Genomic DNA, 27,945 nt, shown 5'->3' with positions numbered 1-27,945 from the left:
ACATGGAGGAAAAGGGTGATTATTCAAATGTTATTGTTAAAATATTTTAATATATGAATTGTATATTATATTCACATATATATTGTATTATAATAATATAATTATAATAATATATTAATATAATTGTATATTCGTATTTTGTATAATTTGTATATTGTATATTAACATAATTGTATTATATTCTTGTATATATACATATGTGTATATCATAAGGGTGGTTTAATCTAAAAAGAGGTATTTATGTGTGAGCTGATGTTGAATCTATGCAAATACATTAAAACTACTCTGAGCATTTGATGTACTTGTGATTCCCAGGGTAGATTTTATTTATTTTTAAGATGCTGGGAACTAAAAATGTTGGCAGAGAGCAGTTCTAATTGCAAGCTTGAGAATGGTTATGTCAGAAATGGGGAGAGTTAATTGCCATGTAGGTGCTCTCTGTTAGGACTTTCTCACCGTATTCCAAGCACAGGTTGGCATCTGTTATTACATTTGTGCAAGCAAAAAAAAAAAAAAAAAAAACACCAACTATTCAGAACCTAGACTATAACTGACAGAAGCTTGTCTCTAAAACTATAAAAATCTGTAATTTATTTTCTAATAACTCATTTGTTTTTGCTGCTAATGACAAAACCAGAGATTCTTCATTGCACATTTGTTCAGGTTTGTTCAATTATAGTATTTACAGATTCTCAGCTATTTTATGTTGATTTATTGCTGAGTTAAGATTTTTACTTCACAGAAGACTAAAGAGATCCTATTTGGTAAAGAAAAAATTTTTTTTTAAAGACATGTTTTTGTGATAGAGTGAAAGTGTTCACAATCAAGTCTTCATAGATATTCATTGGCTTATAGTAACTTATCTCTCCTTGCTATTCTCTGGAACTCATTTGTGTATATCTTTCCCTTTCTCCTTTGCCTTTCATTTCAGTTCTTTTCTCAGCTATTTTTAAGGCTTCTTCAGATAAACACCTTGCCTTCTTGCATTTCTTTTTTGGGGGATGGTTTCGGTCACCACCATCTGTATGATGTTACGAACCTCCGTCCATTGTTCTTCAGGCACTCTATCTACCAAATCTAGTCCCTTAAATCAATTCATCTCCTCCACTGTATAATCATAAGGGATTTGAATTTAGGTCATACCTGAGTGGCCTAGTGGTTTTCCCTACTTTCTTCAATTTGAGTATGAATTTTTCAGTTCAGGCAAAGGATAAAGGGAAAGATATACCCAACTGAAAGCAGGGTTCCAGAGAATAGCAAGGAGAGATAAGAAAACCTTCTTATCTTTGCAAAGAGACAAAGGAAAACAATAGAATGGGAAAGACTAGAGATCTCTTCAGGAAAATTGGAGCTACCAAGGGACCATTTCATGCAAAAATGGGTACAATAAAGGACATAAATGGCAAGGATTTAACAGAAGCAAAAAAGATCAAGAAGAGGTGGGAAGAATACACAGAAGAACTGTACAAAATAAGTGTTAATGCCTCAGATAACCACGATAGTGTTGTCACTTACCTAGAACCAGACATGCTGGAATGTGAAGTCAAGTGGGCCTTAGAAAGCATTACTGTGAACAAAGCTAGAGAAGGTGATGGAATTCCAGCTGAGCTATCTATCAAATCCTAAAAGATGATGCTGTTACAGTGCTGCACTCAATATGCCAGCAAATTTGGAAAACTCAGAAGTGGCCATAGGACTAGAAAAGGTCGGTTTTCATTCCAGTCCCAAAGAATGTTCAAACTACTGCACAGTTGCACTCATTTCACATGCTAGCAAGATTATGCATAAAATCCTTCAAGCTAGGCTTCAGCAGTAGGTGAACTGAGAAATTCCAGATGTACAAACTGGATTTTGAGAAGGCAGAGGAACCAGAGATGAAATTGCCAGCATCCGCTGGGTCATAGAAAAAGCAAGGGAATTCCAAAAGAATGTTTACTTCATTGACCATGCTAACGCCTTTGACTGTGTGGATCACAACAAACTATGGAAAATTCTTTAAAGACATGGAAATACCAGACCACCTTACCCACTTCCAGAGAAACATGTATGCAGGACAAGAAGCAATATTTAGAACTGGAACTGGACATGGAACAGAAGACTGGTTCAAAAATGGGAAAGAAATATATCAAGGCTGTATATTATCACCCTGCTTATTTAACTTATATGCAGAGTACATCATGTGAAATGCCGGGCTGGATGAAGCACAAGCTGGAATTAAGATTGCCGGGAGAAATGTCACCAACATCAGATATACAGATGATACCACTTTAATGGCAGAAATTGAAGAGGAGCTAAAGAGCCTTTTGATGAAGGTCAAAGAGGAGAGTGAAAAAGCTAGGTTAAAATACAACATTCAAAAAATGAAGATCATGGCATCTGGTTCCATCACTTCATGGCAAATATATGGGGAAACAATGGAAACAGTGACAGACTCTATTTTCTTGGCCTCCAAAATTGCTGAGGATGGTGACTGCAACCACAAAATTAAAAGGTGCTTGCTCCTTGGAAGAAAAGCTATGGCAAAACTAGATCGCATATTAAAAAGCAGAGACATCACTTTGCTGACGAAGGTCTGTATACAGAGTCAAAGCTATGGTTTTTCCAGTAGTCATGTGTGGATGTGAGGGTTGGACCATAAAGAAAGCTGAACACCGAAAAACTGATGCTTTCAAATTGTGGTGTTGGAGAAGACTCGTGAGAGTCTCTTGGACTGCAAGGAAATCAAACCAGTCAATCTTAAAGGAAATCAACTGTGAATATTCATTGGAAGGACTGATGCTGAAGCTCCAATACTTTGGCCACCTGATGTGAAGAACTGACTCATTAGAAAAGACCCTGAAAAAAAAAAAAAGAAAAGACCCTGATGCTGGGAAGGGTTGAAGGCAGGAGGAGAAGGGGATGACAGAGGATGAGATGGTTGGATGGCATCACCAACTCAATGGACATGTGTTTGAGGAAACTCCAGGAGATAGTGAAGGACAGAGAAGCTTGGAGTGCTGTAATCCATGGGGTCTCAAAGAATCAGACATGACTGAGCGACTGAACAACCACAACAGTAGTAACTTATGTCTACCAAATAACTGCTAAATAACTTATATTTAATGTGCTTAATATGAGCCAATTCACACGCTGCATTTCTTGGATATTATTTTATGTAATATTAAAATAATTTAAAAGGTATTTATGAGCATCTGCATTTTACAGTGAGAAGATCAAACTGAGGACTGGAGCAGCTGTGACTGTCCAAAGGGACACAGCGAGGAAGTGTCTGTTCAGAAAAATGAAGCATGAAATTCTCAGGCCATTCATTTAAGTTATCATCACTATTTTTTTTATTTTTTTATTTTATTTTTAAACTTTATATAATTGTATTAGTTTTGCCAAATATCAAAATGAATCCGCCACAGGTATACATGTGTTCCCCATCCTAGACCCTCCTCCCTCCTCCCTCCTCATACCATCCCTCTGGGTCGTCCCAGTGCACTAGCCCCAAGCATCCAGTATCGTGCATCGAACCTGGACTGGCATCTCGTTTCTTACATGATATTTTACGTGTTTCAATGTCATTCTCCCAAATCTTCCCACCCTCTCCCTCTCCCACAGAGTCCATAAGACTGTTCTATACATCAGTGTCTCTTTTGCTGTCTTGTACACCGGGTTATTGTTACCATCTTTCTAAATTCCATATATATCGTTAGTATACTGTATTGATGTTTTTCCTTCTGGCTTACTTCACTCTGTATAATAGGTTCCAGTTTCATCCACCTCATTAGAGCTGATTCAAATGTATTCTTTTTAATGGCTGAGTAATACTCCATTGTGTATATGTACCACAGCTTTCTTATCCATTCATCTGCTGATGGACATCTAGGTTGCTTCCATGTCCTGGCTATTATAAACAGTGCTGCGATGAACATTGGGGTACACGTGTCTCTTTCCCTTCTGGTTTCCTCAGTGTGTATGCCCAGCAGTGGGATTGCTGGATCATAAGGCAGTTCTATTTCCAGTTTTTTAAGGAATCTCCACACTGTTCTCCATAGTGGCTGTACTAGTTTGCATTCCCACCAACAGTGTAAGAGGGTTCCCTTTTCTCCACACCCTCTCCAGCATTTATTATTTGTAGACTTTTGGATCGCAGCCATTCTGACTGGTGTGAAATGGTACCTCATACAGAGAGCAGATGTTGGATCTTAGCAGCAGGGAGCTGAGGGTTTTGTCACAGCACAGGTGAAGACAGCAATGTGTGGAGTCCTAACAGTGAGGCCGTCCTGGCTACAACCCCTCTCGGGGACGTGTCAGAGCAATAACAACCATGGTTGGATGGAAGGAGGGCCTGTGCTATTTGTAGTGTTCCACCAGACCACCCCTATGACACGGAAGCATGAATTCATGTTTCTGAATTAAGGGGACATGTTAGATCATAATTCTTTCTGTTGAAAGTGACAGAAATTCACTCAGATTAGCTTGAGGGGAGCTGCTGCTGCTGCTGCTTCTGCTGAGTTGCTTCAGTCGTGTCCGACTCTGTGCGACCCCATAGACAGCAGCCCATCAGGCTACCCCGTGCCTGGGATTCTCCAGGCAAGAACACCGGAGTGGGTTGCCATTTCCTTCTCCAATGCATGAAAGTGAAAAGTCAAAGTGAAGTCACTCAGTTGTGCCCGACTCTTAGCAACCCCAGGGACTGCAGCGGCAGGGCTGGATCCAGTACCTCACACCCAGTAATCAGGATAGCATCCTCTCTCCAGATGCCCCCAGCACAGGCTCTTCCTAAAAAGGCTGGCCAGCTGACAGTCTGCACACATCCTCACTCTGTCAGCTCAGTAACTCCAGCAGGAAGTCTTTTCTGTGAACTGAGGTGAGAAAGTCTGGGAGGAAGACAAGTCAGGTACCTACTCGGGAGCCAGCCACCGCAGGGGGAGATGGCCTGGGCTGCCTGTCAGGGTGCTATCCCCACCTGTGATGGCAATGAGGTTGTGGGCCTGGGCCTGAGCCCAGTCATGTGTCCCCGGCAAGAGGGACTGTTGTCAGGGGGCAGAACAGGGCTTCTGAAACAACAGCAGTGCCCACTCAGGGTCTCCAACACTTGATGTGAGTCAGAATATCTTTAAATAGTGACTTCTGCCTATAAAATTCATGTCAGTTTTGTTTCTGATAAATGCACGTTACCATATTTGTAAAATGTTCCATCTGTGGACAGAGTCCCACCAGGAAGTAGACTCTGAGTTGAAATTTGAATTCAGAAGGTTTATTGGGGTTACTTGGGCCACAACTGCAAGGGGTGAGGGAAAAGATAACAGTGATGTAGGACAGCAGGTCTTGGATGATCCCACGGGGAGCTTGGGAGCTGGGGTTGGGGGCCTGACCCGTGTACTTCTGCAGGGACCAGTGACTGGAGGGGCTGCCCAGAGGGTAGGACTCCTTGAAGGGCAGCTCCCTTGGCTAAGCCCACCTCCCAGGGGTGTTATATATTCTCTGTGTAGATGGTCAACCCCAGATGCTGAGAAGCTAAAAATAAATGGTTTAGAAATGTTTCGTAGTAAGGATTCATTCAGTATTTTCATATAGAGTAAACCAGATTTCATACAATGCCTTTAAACCCAGTCCAGACATAGTCAGACAAATAGGCTTAGCAAGTATATTAGGGTTGAGTTACTGTGAGTTGAAGTGGTATAGCACAGATTTGTGACTAACATGTGAGTGTAGCTGAGCCTTGAGCAACACAGGTTTGAGCTGTGAGGATCCGCTTATACACAGTCCTTACATGATGCATCCACGGATGCAGAACTGCAGATGCAGGGGGCCAGTGAGATACTTGAACACCTGCAGATTTCAGAGTCCACCAGCAGTCCCGGAACCAAGCCCCAGGAGTACTAAGGGATGGTTGTGTATGTCCTGCCTACCAGTGTTTTCTTAAAATTACAAACATTGAATTGATGCAACTGAAAGGGTACAAACTTTCATTTTTAAGTTCTGGGCATGTAATGTACAACACGATGATTGCCGTTCATGAGAAAACTGCTAAGAGAGTAAATGTTAATGTTATTACAAAAGCAACAACAAAAGGTAATTGTATTACAAATTAAATTGTTATTACAAAAGCAACAACAGAAGGTGGCAGAAGTGGTCGCTAACCTTATTGTGCTAGCCATTTCACAGTATTATACAGATTCCATCAGAAATAAATAAAGGGCATTTTATATATTGAAATTCCTCCTTTAAATTAATAGATATTGAGCTTCAAAAATGCCAATATTTGTATTAGCTTCTGAGAGTAGAATTCTGCCTCATGAAGTCTAGAGGGAAGGTACAAACATAAAATTATAGAGTTGGTGACGGCTACAGAGGAGAGGTTTATGGTGCTGCAACTTGTATGATAGGAAGACTTGGCTTAACCAGGAAGCAGGGGAGGGCTTCCCTGGAACACTAAAGATTCTTTTGAGCCTGCTTCTGGAGGAGGAACTGGAGGAGACAGTGAGGGAGACAAGGCTGGGGGCAGGGCAGCAACCAGACATCCAGGCAGAGTCAGATGGTGTTTGGATTAAGGGATTTGCAGTGGAGATGAAAAGAGGACTTTAGTTAAGAAAAAAAAAAACAACAGGAAGTTAAATCTATGTGATTAATGATGGATACAACGTTGAGTTGATGGAGATGGAGTTGATGGAGACGTCAGTACAGCTGAAATGTGAATTAATGTTGTGACAGGTTCAACCACAAGGCTGAAAAGGAAACCAGAACAAACTCCTAGTCTGTCCCTCTGTGGTCCACCGTCTATTTTATTTTTTTAATAATTTTATTTATTTATTTATGACTATGCTGTGTCTTCATTGCTGCATAGGCTTTTCTCTGGTTGTGGTGAGTGGGGGCTACTCTCTAGTAGTAGTGTGCGGGCTTCTCATTGCTGTGGCTTTTCTTGCGGAGCACAGCCTCAAGGCACACAGGCTCAGTATTTGCAGCACGTAGGCCCAGTAATTGTGGCTCCCAGGCTCTAGAGCACAGACTCAGTAATCACCATCTGTTGAAATTGGCTGAAATTCACACAGGAGTAGATTCTGTACTATCTGCTTCAGTATGTTTTATCTGAAGTTGGTAGTGATGGTTCAGTCGCTCACTCATGTCTGAGTCTTTGTGACCCCATGGACTGCAGTATACCAGGCTTCCCTGTTCTTCACCATCTCCTAGAGCTTGCTCAAACTCACACCCACTGAGTTGGTGATGCCATCCAACCATCTCATTCTCTATCGTCTCCTTCTCCTCCCGCCTTCAATCTTTGCCAGCATCAGGGTCTTTTCCAGTGAGGTGGCTCTTCCCATCAGATGGGCAAAGTATCGGAACTTCAGCTTCAACATCAGTCTTTCCAGTGAATATTCAGGGTTGATATCCTTTAGGATTGGCTGGTTTGATCTCCTTGCAGTCCAAGGGACTCTCAAGAGTCGTCTCCAACACCACAGTTTAAAAGCATCAATTCTTTGGCGTTAAACCTTCTTTATGGTCCAATTCTCACATCCATACATGACTACTGGAAAAACCATAGCTTTGATTATCTGGACCTTTGTCGGCAAAGTATGTCTCTGCTTTTTAATATTCTGTCTAGGTTGGTCATAGCTTTTCTTCCAAGGAACAAGCGTCTTTGAATTTCATGGCTGCAGTCATCATCTGCAGTGATTTTGGAGCCCAAGAAAATAAAAGTCTGTCACTGTTTCTATTGCTTCCCCATGTATTTGCTATGACTTGATGGGACTGGATACCAGGATCTTCGTATTTTGAATGTTGTGTTTTAAGCCAGCCTCTTCACTCTTCTCTTTCACTTTCATCAAGAGGCTCTTCAGTTTCTCTTCGCTTTCTGTCATAAAGGGTCTGAAATGCAGTACTTGGATGCAATCTCAAAAACGACAGAATGATCTCTGTTCGTTTCCAAGGCAAACCATTCAATATCACGGTAATCCAAGCCTATGCCCCAACCAGTAACACTGAAGAAGCTGAAGTTGAACGGTTCTATGAAGACCTACAAGACCTTTTAGAACTAACACCCCAAAAAAGATGTCCTTTTCATCATAGGGGACTGGAATGCAAGAGTAGGAGTCAAGAAACACCTGGAGTAACAGGCAAATTTGGCCTTGGAGCACAGAATGAAGCAGGGCAAAGGCTAATAGAGTTTTGCCAAGAGAACGCATTGGTCATAGCAAACACCCTCTTCCAACAACACAAGAGAAGACTCTACACATGGACATCACCAGATGGTCAACACCAAAATCAGATTGATTATATTCTTTGGAGCCAAAGATGGAGAAGCTCTATACAGTCAGCAAAAACAAGACTGGGAGCTGATTGTGGCTCAGATCATGAACTCCTTATTGCCAAATTCAGACTTAAATTGAAGAAAGTGGGGAAAACCACTAGACCATTCAGATATGACCTAAATCAAATCCCTTATGATTATACAATGGAAGTGAGAAATAGATTTAAAGGACTAGATCTAATAGAGTGCCTGATGAACTATGGACGGAGGTTTGTGACATTGTTTAGGAGACAGGGATCAAGACCATCCCCATGGAAGAGAAATGCAAAAAAGCAAAATGGCTGTCTGGGGAGGCCTTACAAATAGCTGTGAAAAGAAGAGATGCAAAAAGCAAAGGAGAAAAGGAAAGATATAAACATCTGAATGCAGAGTTCCAAAGAATAGCAAGGAGAGATAAGAAAGCCTTCCTCAGCAATCAGTGTAAAGAAATAGAGGAAAATGGGAAAGACTAGAGATCTCTTCAAGAAAATTAGAGATACCAAGGGGACATTTCATGCAAAGACGGGCTCAATAAAGGACAGAAATGGTATGGACCTAACAGAAGCAGAAGATATTAAGAAGAGGTGGTAAGAATACACAGAACTATACAAAAAAGATCTTCACTACCCAGATATTCACAATGGTGTGATCACTGACTTAGAGGCAGACATCCTGGAATGTGAAGTCAAGTGGGCCTTAGAAAGAAAGCATCACTATGAACAAAGCTAGTGGAGGTGATGGAATTCCAGTTGAGCTATTTCAAATCCTAGAAGATGATGCTGTGAAAGTGCTACACTCAATATGCCAGCAAATTTGGAAAACTTAGCAGTGGCCACAGGACTGGAAAAGGTCAGTTTTCATTCCAATCCCAAAGAAAGGCAATGCCAAAGAATGCTCAAACTACTGCACAATTGCACTCATCTCACACGCTAGTCAAGTAATGCTCAAAATTCTCCAAGCCAGGCCTCAGCAGTACGTGAACCGTGAACTTCCAGATGTTCCAGCTGGTTTTAGAAAAGGCAGGGGAACCAGAGATCAAATTGCCAACATCCGCTGGATCATGGAAAAAGCAAGAGAGTTCCAGAAAAACATCTATTTCTGCTTTATTGACTATGCCAAAGCCTTTGACTGTGTGCATCATAAAAATCTCTGGAAAATTCTGAAAGAGATGGGAATACCAGACCACCTGACCTGCCTCTTGAGAAACCTATATGCAGGTCAGGAAGCAACACTTAGAACTGGACATGGAACAACAGACTGGTTCCAAATAGGAAAAGGAGTACATCAAGGCTGTATTGGAGAAGGCAATGGCAACCCACTCCAGTACTCTTGCCTGGAAAATCCCATGGATGGAGGAGCCTGGTAGGCTGCAGTCCATGGGGTCGCTAAGAGTCGGACACGACTGGGTGACTTTACTTTCACTTTTCACTTTCATGCATTGGAGGAGGAAATGGCAACCCACTCCAGTATTCTTGCCTGGAGAATCCCAGGGACGGTGGGGCCTGGTGGGCTGCTGTCTATGGTGTCGCACAGAGTCGGACATGACTGAAGCAACTTAGCAGTAGCAGTAGCAGCAAGGCTGTATATTGTTACCCTGCTTATTTAACTTATATGCACAGTACATCATGAGAAACACTGGGCTGGAAGAAGCACAAGCTGGAATCAAGATTGCCGGGAGAGATATCAAGAACCTCAGATATGCAGATGACACCACCCTTATGGCAGAAAGTGAAGAGGAACTCAAAAGCCTCTTGATGAAAGTGAAAGAGGAGAGTGAAAAAGTTGGCTTAAAGCTCAACATTCAGAAGATGAAGATCATGGCATCTGGTCCCATCACTTCATGGGAAATAGATGGGGAAATAGTGGAAACAGTGGCAGACTTTATTTTTGGGGGCTCCAAAATCACTGCAGATGGTGACTGCAGCCATGAAATTAAAAGACGCTTACTCCTTGGAAGGAAAGTTATGACCAACCTAGATAGCATATTGGAAAGCAGAGACATTACTTTGCCAACAAAGGTCCGTCTAGTCAAGGCTATGGTTTTTCCATTGGTCATGTATGGATGTGAGAGTTGGACTGTGAAGAAGGCTGAGAGCCGAAGAATTGATGCTTTTGAACTGTGGTGTTGGAGAAGACTCTTGAGAGTCCCTTGGACTGCAAGGAGATCCAACCAGTCCATTCTAAAGGAGATCAGTCCTAGTTGTTCATTGGAAGGACTGATGCTAAAGCTGAAACTCCAATACTTTGGCCACCTCATGCGAAGAGTTGACTCATTGCAAAAGACCCAGATGCTGGGAGGGATTGGGGACAGGAGGAGAAGGGGACGACAGAGGATGAGATGGCTGGATCGCATCACCTACTCGATGGACATGAGTTTGAGTAAGCTCTGGGAGATGGTGATGAACAGGGAGGCCTGGCGTGCTGCGATTCATGGGGTCACAAAGAGTCGGACACGAATGAGCGACTGAACTGAACTGAACTGTACTTCTGCCATAAGGGTTGTATCATCTGCATATCTGAGGTTATTGATATATCTTCCTGCAGTCTTGATCCCAGCTTGTGCTTCATGCAGCCCAGCAATTTCACATGATGTCTCTGCATAGAAGTTAAATAAGCAGGGTGATAATATGCAGCAGTGGCAACCCACTCCAGTACTCTTGTCTGGAAAATCCCGTGGGCGGAGGAGCCTGGTAGGCTTCAGTCCATGGGGTCGCTAAGAGTCAGACCTGACTGAGCGACTTCACTTTCACTTTTCACTTTCATGAATTAGAGAAGGAAATGGCAACCCACTCCAGTATTCTTGGCCTGGAGAATCCCAGGGACGGGGAGCCTGATGGGCTGCTGTCTATGGGGTCGCACAGAGTCGGACAGGACTGAAACGACTTAGCAGCAGCAGCAGCAGCAATATACAGCCTTGACCTACTTCTTTCCCAATTTGGAACCAGTTCATCATTCCATGTCTGGTTCTAACTATTGCTTCTTGACTTGCCTACAGGTTTCTCATGAGGCAGGTAAGGTCTGGTATTCCCATCTCTTTAAGAATTTTCCACAGTTTGTTGTGGTCCACACAGTCAAAGGCTTTGGTGTAGTCAATAAAGTAGAAGTAGATGTTTTTCTGGAACTCTCTTGCTTTTCTGTGATCCAATGGATGTTGGCAATTTGATCTCTAGTTCTTTTGCCTTTTCTAAATCCAGCTTGTATACCTGGAATTTCTCAGTTCACATACTGTTGAAGCTTAGCTTGGAGGATTTTGAGCATTATCTTGCTGGTATGTGAAATGAGTGCAGTTGTGTGGTAATTTGAATATTCTTTGGCATTGTCTTTCTTTGGGATTGGAATGAAAACTGATCTTTTCCAGTCCTGTGGCCACCACTGAGTTTTTCAAATTTGCTGGCATATTGAGTATAGCACTTTCACAGCAGCATCTTTTAGGATTTGAGATAGTTCAGCTGAAATTCCATCACCGCCACTAGCTTTGTCCGTAGTGATGCTTCCTAAGGTCTGCTTGACTTTGATCTCCAGGATGTCTGGCTCTAGGTGAGTGATCACACTGTCGTGGTTATCTGGGTCATGAAGATCTTTTTTTGTATAGTTCTTCTGTGTATTCTTGCCACCTCTTCTTAATATCTTCTGCTTCTGTTAGGTCCATACTGTTTCTCTCCTTTATTTTGCCCATCTTTGCATGAAATATTCCCTTGGTATCTCTAATTTTCTTGAACAGATCTCTAGTCTTCCCATTCCATTGTTTTCCTCTATTTCTTTTCACTGATCACTTAGGAAGGCTTTCTTATCTCTCCTTGCTGTTCTTTGGAACTCTGCATTTAGATGGGTATATCTTTCCTTTTCTCCTTTGCATTTCGCTTCTCTTGTTTTCTCAGCCATTTGTAAGGGTTCCTCAGAGAACCACTTTGCCTTTTTCCATTTCTTTTTCTTGGGGATGCTTTTGATCACTGCTTCCTGTCCAGTGTTACAAACCTCCATCCATGGCTCTTCAGGCACTCTGTCTTCTGAAGATATCTAGAGCTTCCCTGGTGGCTCAGCTGGTAAAGAATCTGCCTGCAATATGGGAGACCTGGGTTTGATCCTGGGTTGGCAAGATCCCCTGGAGAAGGGAACGGCTACCCACTTCAGTATTTTGGCCTGGAGAATTCCATGGACTATCCATGGGGGTTGCAAAGAATCGGACATGACTTTCACTTTCATTCAGAATTTTAATTTGAGAAGGTAGTTCAATGAAATTTTATGCATAAATGTTTTATTTGAATTTTAATTGGTAGAATCTGAAGAAGATTCAAGAAATGGAGAAGAGTGATGAATCTAACACAGACCTGGAAGAGCTGAAAAATGCTGACTGGGTAAGATGGCTGGATATTCTCTGTATTCTGTTTCATGTTGGAGAAATCATATCATGTGATTATAATGCTAGTTTATCTTAAGGAGTACCGTATGAATTGATATTATACCAAGTTGAAAACTATCTGATTTTATTAGAACCCCCCCCCAGAGTCTCTGAGAATTTCAGTGTTCTACACTATTGACCTTTCTAAGTGTATTGGTATCTTAGTATCTTATGTGTAAGTCAGAGTTGAAGCTCTGTTTAAAGCTTTAGTGAGGCTGTAGTGAGGCCTGTTTGTTATCCAGTGAATAGTCAAACTGGATTGGGGCCTGGGAATGCAGATGGGTCATGTAGCGTTTCTGCCCCCATGAGAAAGAAGACGGATTTCCAGGACAGATGACTGTGGTGTATTCATGTGACCCCTCTGAATGTCTGCTGTTTCTCCAGCAAGGTGCTAGATCCTAGGCCTGCTGACCTCGAGGGTCACCGCCTTCACATAGGACTCAGAGTCGGGACAGGACAGTGACTATGTGAAGCTGGACTGAGCTGTGTGTTCAGGTGTTAGTGGGAAGGCACATGGTAGGGCTCTGACTTTTCATGTTAAGGGTCCTGGATAAATAGTGACACATAGAGTGAGGAAATCAGAAAACACAGTTTAGGACGTTAGGAACAAGTTGCTTTTGCCCTTGTTAGATTTTGTCATTTTCTAACAGATTTATTAAGGTGTAATGTACATAACAGTTGCATTATATTTTAAAAGTACAGTTTGATTAGTTTAACATACATTTATGTAGCTATTTGAGCCACTTGTTAATTTTTAACACTGTATAATATTTCAGTTAAATATATATTCTCTTTACTGAAGTTGAGACTATGACAGCTTACAGGCAGGATAACAAAAGGGTAAAGTATAATAATAACATATTTAATATGTTTTATTATAAATACTTCACATATATCTCATTTTCTTGAAGGGCGGGTGGTAAAGCAACTTGGTGTTACTTATAGATAAGGAATTTGACATTATATAATTTGTAAAAAGACAGTAACAACACAAAAATTGTCATTTTTGAGCATTTTCTTTGTGTAGAACACTATACCTCAGCTCTCCACAAGTTATAAAGTATCACTTTTTTTTATTGATGAGGAAGCCAGGGTTCAGAAATGGGAAACAACTTGCTTGGATGTCCACTGGCAGTTGGTGGTTGTACCAGTTAGCTGTGATCACAGTAGCGCTGTGTAACTGAACGTAACACTGTACCTCAGCCTAAAGCAGTAGTGTTTACTCAGCTCATGCATCTGTAGACCAGAGTGGTGGTTCCACTCTGCTTCATCTCTCTCCTGGATAATCCTGCCGGAGGGCCTTGTGCCAACCCACGCTAGGTGTTTCCGTGGAGTGACAGGAGCAGAGTGACATGCCCTTGTACATTTGCTGTTGAAGCCTTTGGTTGTGTCATGTCCACTAATATTCCAGTGGCCAAGCCAGTCGCAGAGCCAAAGCCAGAGTCCAGTGTGAGAAGCCACACCTTTGCAGTGCACAGAGCCACATGATAGGTGGGACGCGAGGGGCACTGAGGCTGGATGCAGGTGGCACAGGGGTGAGTTAGGGTTTTATCCAGGTGTCTCCACAGTTAGAGCTGGTGGATTCTCGACTGGCTTTCTACCTGCTTTTTAGTCCCTAAAATCTAATTTTTAAAATAGTTTTTGTTTGGTTTATTTGGTGTTTTGTAATCCAAGCTCTTAATTTCTTCTGTATGACTGTAACTATTTAGAGTAAATTAGTAAATTTACTCACAAATGTTTTTCCACCCTTGGCTCCTTCAGGCTCGGTTCTGGGTACAGGTGATGAGGGATTTGCGGAATGGAGTAAAGCTCAAGAAGGTCCAGGAGCGGCAGTACAACCCGCTGCCCATTGAATATCAGCTCACCCCATACGAGATGCTAATGGATGACATTCGATCCAGAAGATACACTTTGCGAAAAGTGATGGTAAGTAACAGGAAACTATTCATGGATTCAAATGGTTGGTTTTTGGTAATCTTGCTTGTTAAAAATTTTCTCACTATGACGTTTTAAAAATTATTGCTTCTCATACAATTAATGCATGGTCTTTATAGAAAAGTTGGTAAATATAATAAGCTCAAGAAGAAAAGTTACAAATGTGTAATTTCACAGGTGAGACAGAAAGTTTGCTAACAGGCTGGTGCATAACCTTCAGTCTTTTTTCTGTCCACTTTATTTGGGCAAAGTGGATTAATATTGAATACTTCATCCTGTGACCAGTTGTTTTCATGTAACATGTGAGCATTTTCACATAACATGTGAGTGTTTTCCCGTGTCATTGTATATTCAACATCATCATTTCTAAGTGACTGCATCTTTCTCAGCTGCAGCTGCACCAGAGTTTATTAAGCTGATCAGGTTGTCTCGTTATAAGCAGGCTGTTTTGTATAACCTTGCATATAAGTCTTTTTCAAAAGCTCCAGTGAAATCCTGAGTTAAGCTCTTAGAATTGGAACCCTGCTAGCTTTACCTCTGCATTGTGTCCTGAATCTCACTACCTCCATTTCAGAGCCCATCATCACCTCTCATTTAGACTATTACTTTGGCCTCCAGGTGATCTTCTTTTCTTACTCTCGTCCCCAAAACAGCTTGAGTAAACCTGTTAAATTGAAAATGTGACCATGTCATTGCCCTGCATAAAACCTTCCACTCTTTCCATCACACTCAGAATAAGCAGCCATTTTGACCTTGGTCTCAGAGTCTGGTGCGGGTTGCCTCTCAGCCCTCACCTTCTGCCACCTTCCTGGCTGGTCCCCTCTTTACTGCCCTGGTCTCTGCCACTACCTAAAAGGTGCCTCTTGTGACCTGCAGCTGAGCCCTTGCTGGAGGCCTCCTCTCACATGTTTGCGTAATTCATTTCTCTTCATTTCTCAGGTCTCCACTGAAACCACCCACTCATTAGAAGAGTCCTTACCTAGATGTGTCCTTGGCTCATGTTGCCATGTATTTTCAAATTTACTCTTTCTTACAAGTACAGGGACATGGTAACAACATTTTTTTTGCTCTTTTTGCTGAGCTTATTAGGTAAAATAGTTTTCTTGATTAGTTATTTAGGGTATTTTATTTGACATGTATGTTCATGTCATCTGTGAAAAAGTATCCATTTATTTCTTCGTTTCCAATCTGGATGCCTGGTGGGCACCCTAGTTAGAACCTTCAGTTCTTTGTTGAATGGATGTGGCAAAAGCATGCATCCATAGTATTGTTGGATTCCTGATTTTAGGGGGAATGCATTTGATTTTTTCACAAGTGACTTTTATCATGCTGAGGTTTCTTTTCAGTCCAAGTTTGTTGTGTGTTTTTATCATAAAAGTGTGTTGGATTTTGACAAATCCTTTTTCTGCATCAATAAAGACAATTGTGGGTTCTTTTGTTTCATTCTGTTAATGTGACATATTACATTGATGGATTTTTCGTGTGTTAATCCACCCTTGTGTTTATGGGATAAATCCCACTTGGTCATGATGTACAATCCTTTTAACATGCTGCTAGAGTACTTCCTGATACTTTCTTAAGGATTTTTGTGTCCATGTTCAGAAGGAGTTTCGTCTACTATTTTCTTGTGATGTCTTTGTCTGCCTTCATATTGGGGTAAGACTGGCCTCACAGAGTAAAATGGGGAGTGATGCCTCTTTTTCTAATTTTTGAAACAGTTTGTAAAGGGTTGGGACTAATTCTTTCAATATTTGAGTAGAATCCACAAGTGAAGTCTTCAGGTCCTGGGCTTTTCATTGTTGGGAGATTTTTGATTGTGGATTTAATCTCTTTCCCTATTATAGGTCTGGTCAGGTTCATGTCCTTCCTTTCTTTCCTCCTCCCTCCTTCCTTCCCTTTGTTCCTTCTTAGTTTTGGTAGTTTGTATCTTTATAAGAACTTGTCTGTCTCGTCTAGATTGTCCTATTTGTTATGTACAATTATCACTGTTCTCTTATGGCTTCAAGTTAATGGTCTACTGTTATTTTCTTTAAGCGTAATTGACTCCTTTAGCATTTCTTATAGGGCAGAGTTCCTAGTGATGAACTCTTTTAGTGCTTGTTTGCCTGAAGATGTCTTAATTTCTTCTTCATTTTGAAGTAGAGTTTTTCTGGGTATAGGATTCTTGGCTGAAATTGTTTTTGTTTAATTTTAAACATTATCCCACTGCCTTTGGCCTCTAAGATGAGAAATCACCTGTGAATCTTTTGAGGATTCCCTGGTGGCTCAGACGGTAAAGCGTCTGTCTACAGTGCGGGAGATCTGGGTTCAATCCCTGGGTCAGGAAGATTCCCTGGGGAAGGAAATGGCAACCCACTCCAGTACTCTTGTCTAGAAAATCCCATGGACAGAGCAACCTGGTGCAGGCTACTGTCCATGGGGTCACAAAGAGTCGGACACGACTGAGCGACTTCACTTTCTATGTGATAGTCATTTTTTGCTGCTTTCAATATTTTCGTCTATCAATAATTTGACTACGTGTTCTGTTATGGCCCTCTTTGAGTCTTTTGCTTGGAATTTATAGAAGTGACTCAGATGGTAAAGAATCTGCCTACAATGCAGAAGACTGGGGTTTGATCCCTGGTTCAGGAAGATCCCCTGGAGAAGGGAATGGCAACCCACTCCAGTATTCTTGCCTGCCAGACCCCATGGACAGCAGAGCCTGGTGGGCTACAGTCCATGGGGTTGCAAAGAATCAGACATGACTGAGCAGCTTACACTTGCACTTCATTTTTCTTGAATGAGTAGATTTATATTATTTTCAAATTTTGCAAGTTTTCAGCCATTGGTTCTTGACATTTTCTTTATCTTTTCTTATCTTCTTAGTCCCTGTGGGACTCCTCTTATGTGAATGTTTGTACAGTTTGTGAGTAGTAAGTAAGGAAAAATGTTACTGTTTTATGGTACCCATTGTTTTTTTCCTTTTTCTGGCATTCTCTCTATGGCTAATTCTATGCAGTTCACTTGACTTAAGTTTATACTGAGCCCCTCTGCAGGGAACTGGGCAGATGGCAGTTCTAATGGTGATTGGTTTTGTGTGGGGTAAATTTTCATGTTTAGTCTAACAGGCTAAGATTCTAATTAATTCCTTATTATATATATTTGTACCTCCTAAATGAGAGTGGAAAGTCAACTACTCATATTTAATCAGTCAGAAACCAGATGTATTTTTTTAAACTTTACTGTTATCAATGTTATGCCACTTTCTAATTTCTTTAAAAACAAATATTGTTGTAAAGAGTAAACACACATACACACAAAGGATTTTCACATACAGTCTGTATCTGAGGCAGTATGTTAAGATGGCCTTAATTTAATCTTCAGGTTTAAAATGCATAACTACACCATAGTAATTCACCTTTTTCTGTATATTTGTGAAGCTGATGGTGGGAATTGAATGACTTAGCCATATTGGATCATGTTCAGAATATTAAGTTATAGAAGTGCAAAACATTTCAATTGACTTCTTTCAAAGTGTTTTAGTAAAATAATTGTAACAAATAACTTCAAATAAGTCACCTTTAAAAATAAAGATGTACGATTGACTGGTTTGATTGCCTTGCAGTCCAAGGGACTCTTTTTTTTTTTTTTTTAATTTTATTTTATTTTTAAACTTTACAATATTGTATTAGTTTTGCCAAATATCGAAATGAATCCGCCACAGGTATACCCGCGTTCCCCATCCTGAACCCTCCTCCCTCCTCCCTCCCCTACCCTCCCTCTGGGTCGTCCCAGTGCACCAGCCCCAAGCATCCAGTACCGTGCATCGAACCTGGACTGGCGACTCGTTTCATACATGACATTATACATGTTTCAATGCTATTTTCCCAAATCTCCCCACCCTCTCCCTCTCCCACAGAGTCTGTAAGACTGATCTATACATCAGTGTCTCTTTTGCTGTCTCGTACACAGGGTTATTGTTTCCATCTTTCTAAATTCCATATATATGTGTTAGTATACTGTATTGGTGTTTTTCTTTCTGGCTTACTTCACTCTGTATAATAGGTTCCAGTTTCATCCATCTCATTAGAACTGATTCAAATGTATTCTTTTTAATGGCTGAGTAATACTCCATTGTGTATATGTACCACAGCTTTCTTATCCATTCATCTGCTGATGGGCATCTGGGTTGCTTCCATGTCCTGGCTATTATAAACAGTGCTGCGATGAACATTGGGGTACACGTGTCTCTTTCCCTTCTGGTTTCCTCAGTGTGTATGCCCAGCAGTGGGATTGCTGGATCATAAGGCAGTTCTATTTCCATTTTTTTAAGGAATCTCCACACTGTTCTCCATAGTGGCTGTACTAGTTTGCATTCCCACCAACAGTGCAAGAGAGTTCCCTTCTCTCCACACCCTCTCCAGCATTTATTGCTTGTAGACTTATGGATTGCAGCCATTCTGACTGGCGTGAAATGGTACCTCATAGGGGTTTTGATTTGCATTTCTTTGATAATGAGTGATGTTGAGCATCTTTTCATGTGTTTGTTAGCCATCTGTATGTCTTCTTTGGAGAAATGTCTATTTAGTTCTTTGGCCCATTTTTTGAAACTCCAATACTTTGGCCATCTGATGCGTAGAACTAACTCATTTGAAAAGACCCTGATGCTGGGAAAGATTGAAGGCAGGAGAAGGGGACGACAGAGGATAAGATGGTTGGATGGCATCACCAACACAATGGACCAAAAATAAATAAAGATGTATAGAAACTTAACATCTTTTATTTAGAAGTTACTTGTTTTTTTTAAGGCATTGTGACTCAAAAGTAAGATCAAGTTATATAACTGTCTTATTTGCTTATAGGTCTACAGTGTGTGTTCATTCTAGAAATTATTTATCCTTACAGCTCAGATAACTTGTTTCAGAATGTATTAAAAAATAATCTCACTGACCCAGTAGCAGAGTGGAATTTGCACACTTTCCCTCCTCCCTATATGGAATAAGACTGACTCACGTCTGCACTGGCCTGCCGTTTCTCTCATGAGCACTGACACAACACTGGATAACTGGGATCAAGGATCCAGCTTCTGACTAGTGAAGACACTGACATTACTGTGTTGTTTGGGGACTGGAACTTACAACTTTGGGCCTATTTCAAGCATTTTCTTCCTCAACCCTGCTGTTGTGATAGAAAGGACATTAAAATAAAATCAAGTGAAAAATAGCTGGAAAGATACGTATTATTCTGTTCAGGAGTACAAAAAAAACTTCTGATTAAGTTGTTCATACAAGGTTTAAAGAAAAAAATCATGTAACCTGAGGTCCATGGGTAAAGAGTGGTGCTTTGGCAGGCCTTCAGTTCCACTGCTGGTGTACAGGCCTCCTTACACCAGGGACTAGCAATCCCAAGTTAGCTTGGTTCAGGTGGCTTTCACTTCTGACTCTTACATGGGGCATCCAGTCCTCACTGGGGCTGGTGGGGTGGGCACAGGGAAGAGGGCCCTGGATGTCAGGAGGCTTGTCATACACCTGAGTAGTCACATTTGCAAGGGGGGTACTGGGTCTGGAGCAGCAGTTCAGGTCCTTGTTTTTTTCTTTAGTCAGCTATATTTCTCACTTCAGTTCAGTCACTCAGTCATGTCTGACTCTTTGCAACCCCATGGACTGCAGCATGCCAGGCCTGCCTGTCCATCACCAACTCCCAGAATTTACTCAAACTCATGTCCATTGAGTCAGTGATGCCAACCAACCATCTCATCCTCTGTCATCCCCTTCTCCTCCTCCCTTCAGTCTTTCCCAGCATCAGGGTATTTCTCAGCTGACACAAGAATAGTGACATTAACAGAAAATAATACAAGAGTATACAGCTACAATAAAAAATTAACAGTTGACTAATGACCATGATCAATTAAAATGTATTTAAGACTGGGAGACACATAAGAAAATTGTTCCTGCCCAGAAATCTTACAGTTCAGATAAGAAAATACTTTTAAAAAATTTGACCAAATTTTATGATAATTATAAAATTTTACATGACATTTCCAATAACGAATTGTGAAACTTAAAGAAACCTTTCTAACCTGTCCAAAAAAAATGAAAATCAGCCATAGGTGATAGAGGATTAAACTGATTATCTTTTTTCCCTCCAATAAAATTGATGTATTATACAATTATTAGAATATGATAAGATAAAAGAGTGGGTCACCAAAGTAGAGGGGAAGGTACAGAGGCTTTCCAGGCAATTCATTAATCAAAGCAGCATGCTCATTTTCTGATCTTTGAGAAGTTTAAAGTGTTTACCAGTTTTCAAAATGTATAATTTGTTAACATTTGTTTTTCATCATTTATGAGAAGCACAACAGAAAATGTGTATCAGGACTGTCTGTGTTTTCATGTGAGACTGGGAAATAAGTATGACTGACGGTCACAACTGTGCCTCCTGGGTGGGTCAGATTGTGAGTTTACTAAGGTGGGATTTTGTGGATTTCTGGAGTTTTCTTAAATTTCTTAAAAAATCTTTGTGACGTGTTGCTTTAAAAAGAGATAAAGCAGGAGTCAGACAGACCAGGACTCTGCCAAACTCTGCTTCTTACCAGTTCTATTGATGTAGCAGACACCTTCCTTGACCTGAACCTGAATTCTGCCTACAGAACATGAACTGTCCCCAGCCCTTCCCCTTAATTTGTATTCCAAAACTTTGTACAAGGATGAAAACAAGAGGTGAAAGACTTTCTAAATTATATAATAATTAAGCATAGTATTATTTATTCCATTCATATTCATAATTTTAGAAAGTTTTTGTTGAAAGCATGTATCTTACATATAATTTCCCAGAATAGTAGAACTGCAGTGTGCTTGGCATTTCTTCAGTCCTACAGTTGTTTTTGCTCTGAATTGCTCAGCCGTTTACTCTCCATTTTATTGATTTGAAATTTGTCCTTGGTGGAGCCAGATTCCACTGTAGTGGCTTTGAAGTGATGTGTGTGGATGTGTGTGCCCAGAAGCTTGTACAGACAGTCCTGTCATCACATGATGTATGTGGACGTGTGTGGATGTGTGTGCCCAGGCGCTTGTACAGGCAGTCCTGTCGTCACATGGATCTTCTGCTTTCTGTCTCCTTTCAGGTGAATGGTGATATTCCCCCTCGGTTAAAAAAAAGTGCTCATGAAATCATCCTGGACTTCATCCGATCAAGGCCTCCTTTAAATCCAGTATGTGATCTGACACCTCCCCATGGCTGGCATACATGTGGCAACATGTTCCCCCCACAGCTCGTGCCACAGAACACAGCTCCTGGAGGACTGTTGACGCTGAGCTTTTCTCTCTGATTGTGAAGCCTGACTGTGAACACAATGCCACATAGCTTCCGTGTGCACTGCTGCCCTGTACTTAAGGGTACAGACACCTCACCTTGGTTACAGGAAACCCACACTGCTGCCTCCTCTTTTGCAGTAGCCATGGTCCTCTGTTCGTGGGGTTCTTTCTGGAGACCCTGGATCAGGGTGTTCTGATCAGGTCTGAGTGTTGGTTTGTGTTTCCTCTGCTCTCCGCTTACCTCCCCTGGCTCCACAGCCAGCACTCACCAGGGCCTCTCAAACCCCTTGTATGTTCAGTAACTTCAGTAACTAGAAAGAAAGGATATTTCCTTCTTAGTCTGTATACATTTAAAACATAGTTAATCATTCCTCTTATAGATCTTTCTATAAGGGAAAGAGGCCACGTAGGAAATGGTTTTAGGAGGGCAGGTTGTGTAGAGCAGAGAGCATGGAGTCACAGCCCGGCTCTGCACACCCACGCACGGTGTGGTGATCTCACGTTTTTTAGCAAATTCATCTTTTTGAGCAAGTTCATCAGCCTTGCCAAGCCTTTATTTCCTCAGCTGCACACTGAAATGAATGATCTAAGAAGATTGTTACGACTTAACTCAAAAATGTTACGTTCAAAAACAATAATAGAGATGACATACTGCTTGCATTGCAGCAGCTTGCCTGTCATGGTAGAGTGTAGGGAGCATGACAGCAGTTCAGTTGCTTAGTCGTGTCCGAGTCTTTGCGACCCCATGGACTGCAGCACACCATGACAATAGTTGGAGCACAACTGACTCGTTAGTGTGGCCTGAGTTCATGTGCCTGAACCACTGTGCCATCCAGTCATCTTCTTATGGCTTGAAAACTCTTTTATCAAGCAGTGTGGCAGTCAGTAAAATATAATTTCATAATACTGTGTTGTATGAGTAGACCTCAGTAAGAATTATTTAAGGATAACTACTCCAGCTCTAGCTATTAACTTTTTTCCCAAGGCCTCAGCCAGAAAACTGAAACCTACTCCACCACGGCCCCGGAGCCTCCACGAAAGAATCCTGGAAGAGATCAAGGCTGAGAGGAAGCTGCGGCCTGTGTCCCCCGAGGAGACCAGACGCAGCAGGCTCGGTGAGTCCCAGGCAGGAGAGTCGCCCACCCTGGAAACACACTCGCCTCACTCCTCTCCCTCCCTGTCTCTCCTTCTCCCCCCAACACACACACTCTTACAAGTGACATTCATTCTCGAAATAACATGGAGTAAGAAGTTCCTCCCTGAGATGCCAAGTGTAAGGGCACCTAACTGCAGTGTGGGCGGAGCTCTGCAGATCCCGGATGTGGTTTTAGGACAGCCCTTCGCCTCTTTGATCTCCCATTCCTTGGTTGGCAGGAGGAGGATACAGACTCCTCCACATGTTCATGTGACTTCCATGTAAGAATGAATCAAATAGGATACTTTATAAATGGTAGTACACACATGGATAAGTTACTACATTTTAGAAATAGAAATAATAGATACATCAAGTTTCCATTGTCTTATTTATGGTTTAAACTTATGTGTTATGTGATGAGGGACTACTCTACTGATAGCACTTATTACTAAACTTCCTTTATAGTTATTTTATGTTTTTTATAAGCACACACTGATTTTCATTTAGAGCAAGACCATATTATGACATGTAAACAGCTCTCTTCCAGTTTGTAAAATGAAAGATTCCCAAGATATTCAGGGAGATAGCGTCTGGCGGCACCTGCCTGGGAAAGGAGCTGGTGCCAAGATCCTGCCTCCTGGTTTCTCTTCCCATCTCTTCCCTCCCCCACGCCCACTGGGGCCTCAGGTTGCTACTATGGCTCCTCCTCCTTGAGCAGCCACACACTCCCCTTGGTGTGTTTCTGATTTCCTTGGCTCCCACCCTGCATACAGGCTTCTCTGAAAGTTCAGACCCACATGTGCAGCCAGCCATCACTGGGCAGGACCTCCTCCCCCAACTTGCAGGACAAGCCCCACCACAGGTGACCTTACCTGCTTTTCCCAAAAACTGTCTGCCACTGCTCCCATCTCAAAGCCCAGGGCCAAGAGTGCAGTGTCCCCCGTGACTGGGTCCAGCAGCCAAGCCCTTGATCTGACTGCTTCTGATCTTCAGGGTCCTCCTCTCCTCTGAGCCAGGTCTCCCCTCCTCTGTCTGCTCAATTGCATCAGCTCTGGTGGCTCCCCCACCTCCTGTGACTCAGCACACCTCCTGTGTGGTGATGCTCTCTGTCTGCCGCTGGGCCGTGGCCACAGGGCCCACTTCCGAATTGCTAGCTGCTGTGTCCCTGTCTGCACTATAGGTAACAGCAATGGAAAGTGCTTCCCGAGGTGCTAAAGCAGTAGAATAGCTTCCCTGGCCAGAGCTGGAGAGTGAGGAGAGGCCAGGTGTGTATATCCCTGTTGATTTTATGCCAGTGAGTGTTTCCCTTTAAAATGATTAAAACAAATCCATACAAGCATTTATATAGTATTGAGCCAAAACTGCACAGGATGTAAGTGGAAAGTTCTTATCCTGGGAGTCCCTGAATGAGCCTGAGGAAGGTCTGTGCCTCCTTGCAGTGTAACACATTTGTACATATTTCCCAGAGGGCATGTGTGTGTGGGCGGTCCATAGTTTTCCCCAGATTTCTAAAGAGTGCACAGTCTCAAGGAGCAAGAACCACTGTGGAAATGTAAGGAGATGGTATTATGGAATGTCAGCTTAAGACAAGATTGTAAAAGAATTACTGTGTCTTAAGATGGAATAATAGGGTAATAGGAAATATTTAACAGAACTATAAGATAAAATCCACATATTACCATGAGAAAAGTAAGCTTCACGCTTTACAAGAGTAAATTCCAGTGGAAGCACCAGTGAGACAGAGGAGCAGGACATAAAGGGCCAAGTGATGGGTTGGTGCTTTCCACACAAGTGCTCTGAACCTGGGGTGAGGGGCGAACAGGTAGGAGTCCTGTCCACAGGCACTGACCGGAGAACATCCTCGGCAGGGGTGCCTGTGAGCCCTGACAGCAGCCAGTCAGGTGTGCGGTGCGGCCAGGGGCCGAGTGTGCGGGAGACCGGCAGTCCTTGTGGGCAGCAAAGGGACACTGCATGTGGTGTCACATGCCCTCATTGTATACATGTTCTTCTGTTTCTCTTAAACAAATTAGATGCTAGCTAACAGGAAACCTGCTTTAGAATAATTAAATACCAATTTTGTATTTAGTATGTCTTTTGTTTTATCCTTATGAATTAGTGTTTCACAACAACCAGAATTGAGTTGTTGTCAAAAGTGATTGTTATGTGAGAGTCTTACTTTTAAAATTGATCTTGAACCTTAACTAGAAAATAAGAAATTGGGCTCTTCTCATTCTGCTGATCTACATTGGTTCTTACTACACAATTTCACTTAGAGAAGTTTGGATAAAATTGACAGGATTATCTTGAAGAAAAGAAGTGAAAGTGTTAATCACTCAGTCATGTGCAACTCTTTGCAACCCCATGGACTGTAGCCCACCAGGCTCCTCTGTCCATGGGATTCTCCAGGCAGGAATCCTGGAGTGAGTTGCCTTTTCCTTCTCCAGGGGATTTTCCTGACCCAGGGATCGAATCTGAGACTCCTGCGTGGCAGGTAGATTCTTTACCATCTGAGCCCATCCTGAAGAAGTTTCCCTAAATAGTTTTATAACCTTTCCTCTCCTTGTAATTGCAAGTAGAAACCCACTATCTAGAAATTGGGCAAATGTTTAAAGAATAGACGCGCACCATGATTTCAGCAGCATCAGTGCGCTGTGACAGGGCTCGCGCGTCATGTGGTGCACACAGGAACTGCATCCTCACACGGGATAGTGGCAGCAGGAGTGTCTTCCTGCGTGGGTGAATGTGACCCACCGCGTGGTCTATGAGGATGTGATGACCAACGTGTGTCCAAGTTGTCTTATATGTGTCCCTATTATTTTACAGGCTAGTTCCATATTGTTTTCCTATTAAGTCTGAATTTACTGTTCTTGTGCATCAGTCTTTGTTCACAACTGATCATTTTCTTTTTCCTAACACTTTTCTGACATCTCATACTATATTGAGATTTGAGGTTGTAAATGGTTCCTTTAACATTTGCCAAAAACATATGAAGAGACTTCATTCTGTTACATATGGCAATTAGAACTCTACAGTTCTACATCTGCCTCAGAAACGTGAGGACCTTCGGGTCTGCCCGCTTCTGACTGCACAGGCACCTGTCCTCCCTGATGGTGGTGGGGTGGGGTAGGAGGGATGGAGCTGGTAAGAGCTTGGGACTGCAGTGAAAATGGGTAATTTTCACTCTTACAAACACCCAAATTCTTTTATCAGCTTTATTGAGATATAATTTACCTACCATAAAATTCACCCGTTCAATGTTTTTTAATGCATATAATAAAATTTTTAAAACAAATGACTTCCAACAGGAAATAAGTAAGTTTATTCTTAAGAAATTCCATTTGTTTAACTGTTACTAGGTGCACTGCTCTGAGCACCTTTTTATTTGGTATGGAATTGTTTAATTTTTCTAACAGTCCCTTGAAATAGGTACCATTATTCCCATTTTACACTTGAAGTAATGGAAGCACAGAGAGGTTAAGTACCTTGCCCAGAATCACACTGCATGTAAGGGGCAGAGATGAGGTTCAAACTCAGGCTCTCTGGCTCCTGAGGCCTTGCTTTAAGTGCCAGGTCTAAGGGCCTACAGTGGAGAATTAGTGACGCTTTGTGATGCTGGTAGTGCCTGAATGAGATTTTTACAAGATGTTTGACCTGTATGCAGAGAGCCAACTTCTCATCCTGAAATAAATTAAGAATACGTGTGTTCTTAAATTTTAAGATTTTGTATATTCCCTAAAAGCATGTTTTAAAACATGGCTCGTTTTTTCTTTTGAACTCTTTTATATTTAAGTAAAAAGTCCTTGTGATTCTAAACTGTTTTTATCTTTATCATGCTTTCGTTCTTAAGATGTTCTTAAAAAGCTGTTTTTTTCTTTTATTGTTACTCCATTTCAAGTCTTAGTGATATAGTTAAAACTAAGATGCCATATTGCAGATAGTTTCTCGCTGCCTTCTGCCTTAAAAGTATGGAGTGTGCCACTGCAGGTCTTGAAACCTCCTCCCTTTTTTGTCCTCCCTGTAAAGCCTAACATCTGAATTACTTTCCTTTTATTGTTTGTTTTCTTTTTTCAGCAACGCGGCCTCTTAGCATGTCTTACAGTTTTGACTTGTCAGGTAAAGCACTTTCACACCTGACGCGGGTTTTGTGGTCTCTGTGAAATACATTTCATTCATCTCCTTGTTCAAACATGTCAGAAAAGAAAATTGAAAGGCTTCTAAGCTGTGGTCAGTCATATAAAACAGACTTTCTTTGAAAATGGTTTAAAAAAATAAAACTGTAATAAATCTGTTGCTTCCCAAGGGCCTGTGGAAGAACCCTGATGGTTGTGGTTGTGAAATGTGCTGCCCATTACACCCAGTCTCATAAAGCAGTGGAGAGTCTAAGAGAACTCTGCCTTCAGAGCCTAGAAACAAGAAAGAGTTTTGACACTTGTTACTCTTTGAAGCATTCAGTTATTCACGCAGCTAAACTTGGAAGTGTCAGCTGCTTCCGAAGACGAGTGCTCCACAGTTGGGGGATGAGAGCCAGTCGTATACCCGGGGCTTCTGTACATGGGGCCTCGTCATGCTGGTGGTGTGCTGGTTAAGAGACTTTGGTTGTAAAACACAATCATGTGTCCTGGGTTTGCAGTACAAGTTTAGAGCCCTTCCGTTTAGACAGGGATTAATGGTGAAACAAGTAACTATTCATGGCAAAATTTGATCTGTAAAATCAGCCCCTTTTTAAATTGAGTTTTTAAACTGTATATGAGTGAATTTTCAAAGCCAACTTAGTCCCAAATTAAAATGTTTTGCACATTAGAATTTTGGAGTTTGGAAGCTGCTGCTTTCAATGTGAAATGAGATAAGACATTGGTACTAGTATTTCCTTCCAGAATTTGTGTGTGCCATGAAATTGTTGGCATATCTT

At 41.7% G+C, this 27,945-nt stretch overlaps 1 protein-coding gene across 4 annotated transcripts in view; it reads left to right on the top strand.

The window, feature by feature from the left end:
• The window catches only part of SPIRE1 (spire type actin nucleation factor 1), a 169,268-nt gene that overhangs the window by 112,447 nt on the left and 28,876 nt on the right, over window positions 1-27,945 (top strand). For 2 of the 4 annotated variants that reach the window (XM_027525599.1, XM_027525601.1), the window contains exons 5-9: window positions 12,553-12,630; window positions 14,436-14,600; window positions 21,712-21,798; window positions 22,887-23,016; window positions 27,108-27,149. In XM_027525599.1, the coding sequence (XP_027381400.1) occupies window positions 12,553-12,630; window positions 14,436-14,600; window positions 21,712-21,798; window positions 22,887-23,016; window positions 27,108-27,149 (502 nt within the window). The remainder of the gene's footprint in view (window positions 1-12,552; window positions 12,631-14,435; window positions 14,601-21,711; window positions 21,799-22,886; window positions 23,017-27,107; window positions 27,150-27,945) is intronic. The other 2 variants (XM_027525600.1, XM_027525602.1) reach the window with 1 other exon arrangement.

This window comes from Bos indicus x Bos taurus, chromosome 24 (genome assembly GCF_003369695.1).
Source record: "Bos indicus x Bos taurus breed Angus x Brahman F1 hybrid chromosome 24, Bos_hybrid_MaternalHap_v2.0, whole genome shotgun sequence".
Taxonomy (NCBI): domain Eukaryota; kingdom Metazoa; phylum Chordata; class Mammalia; order Artiodactyla; family Bovidae; genus Bos; species Bos indicus x Bos taurus.
This window is presented reverse-complemented; position numbering and strand designations above follow the sequence as displayed.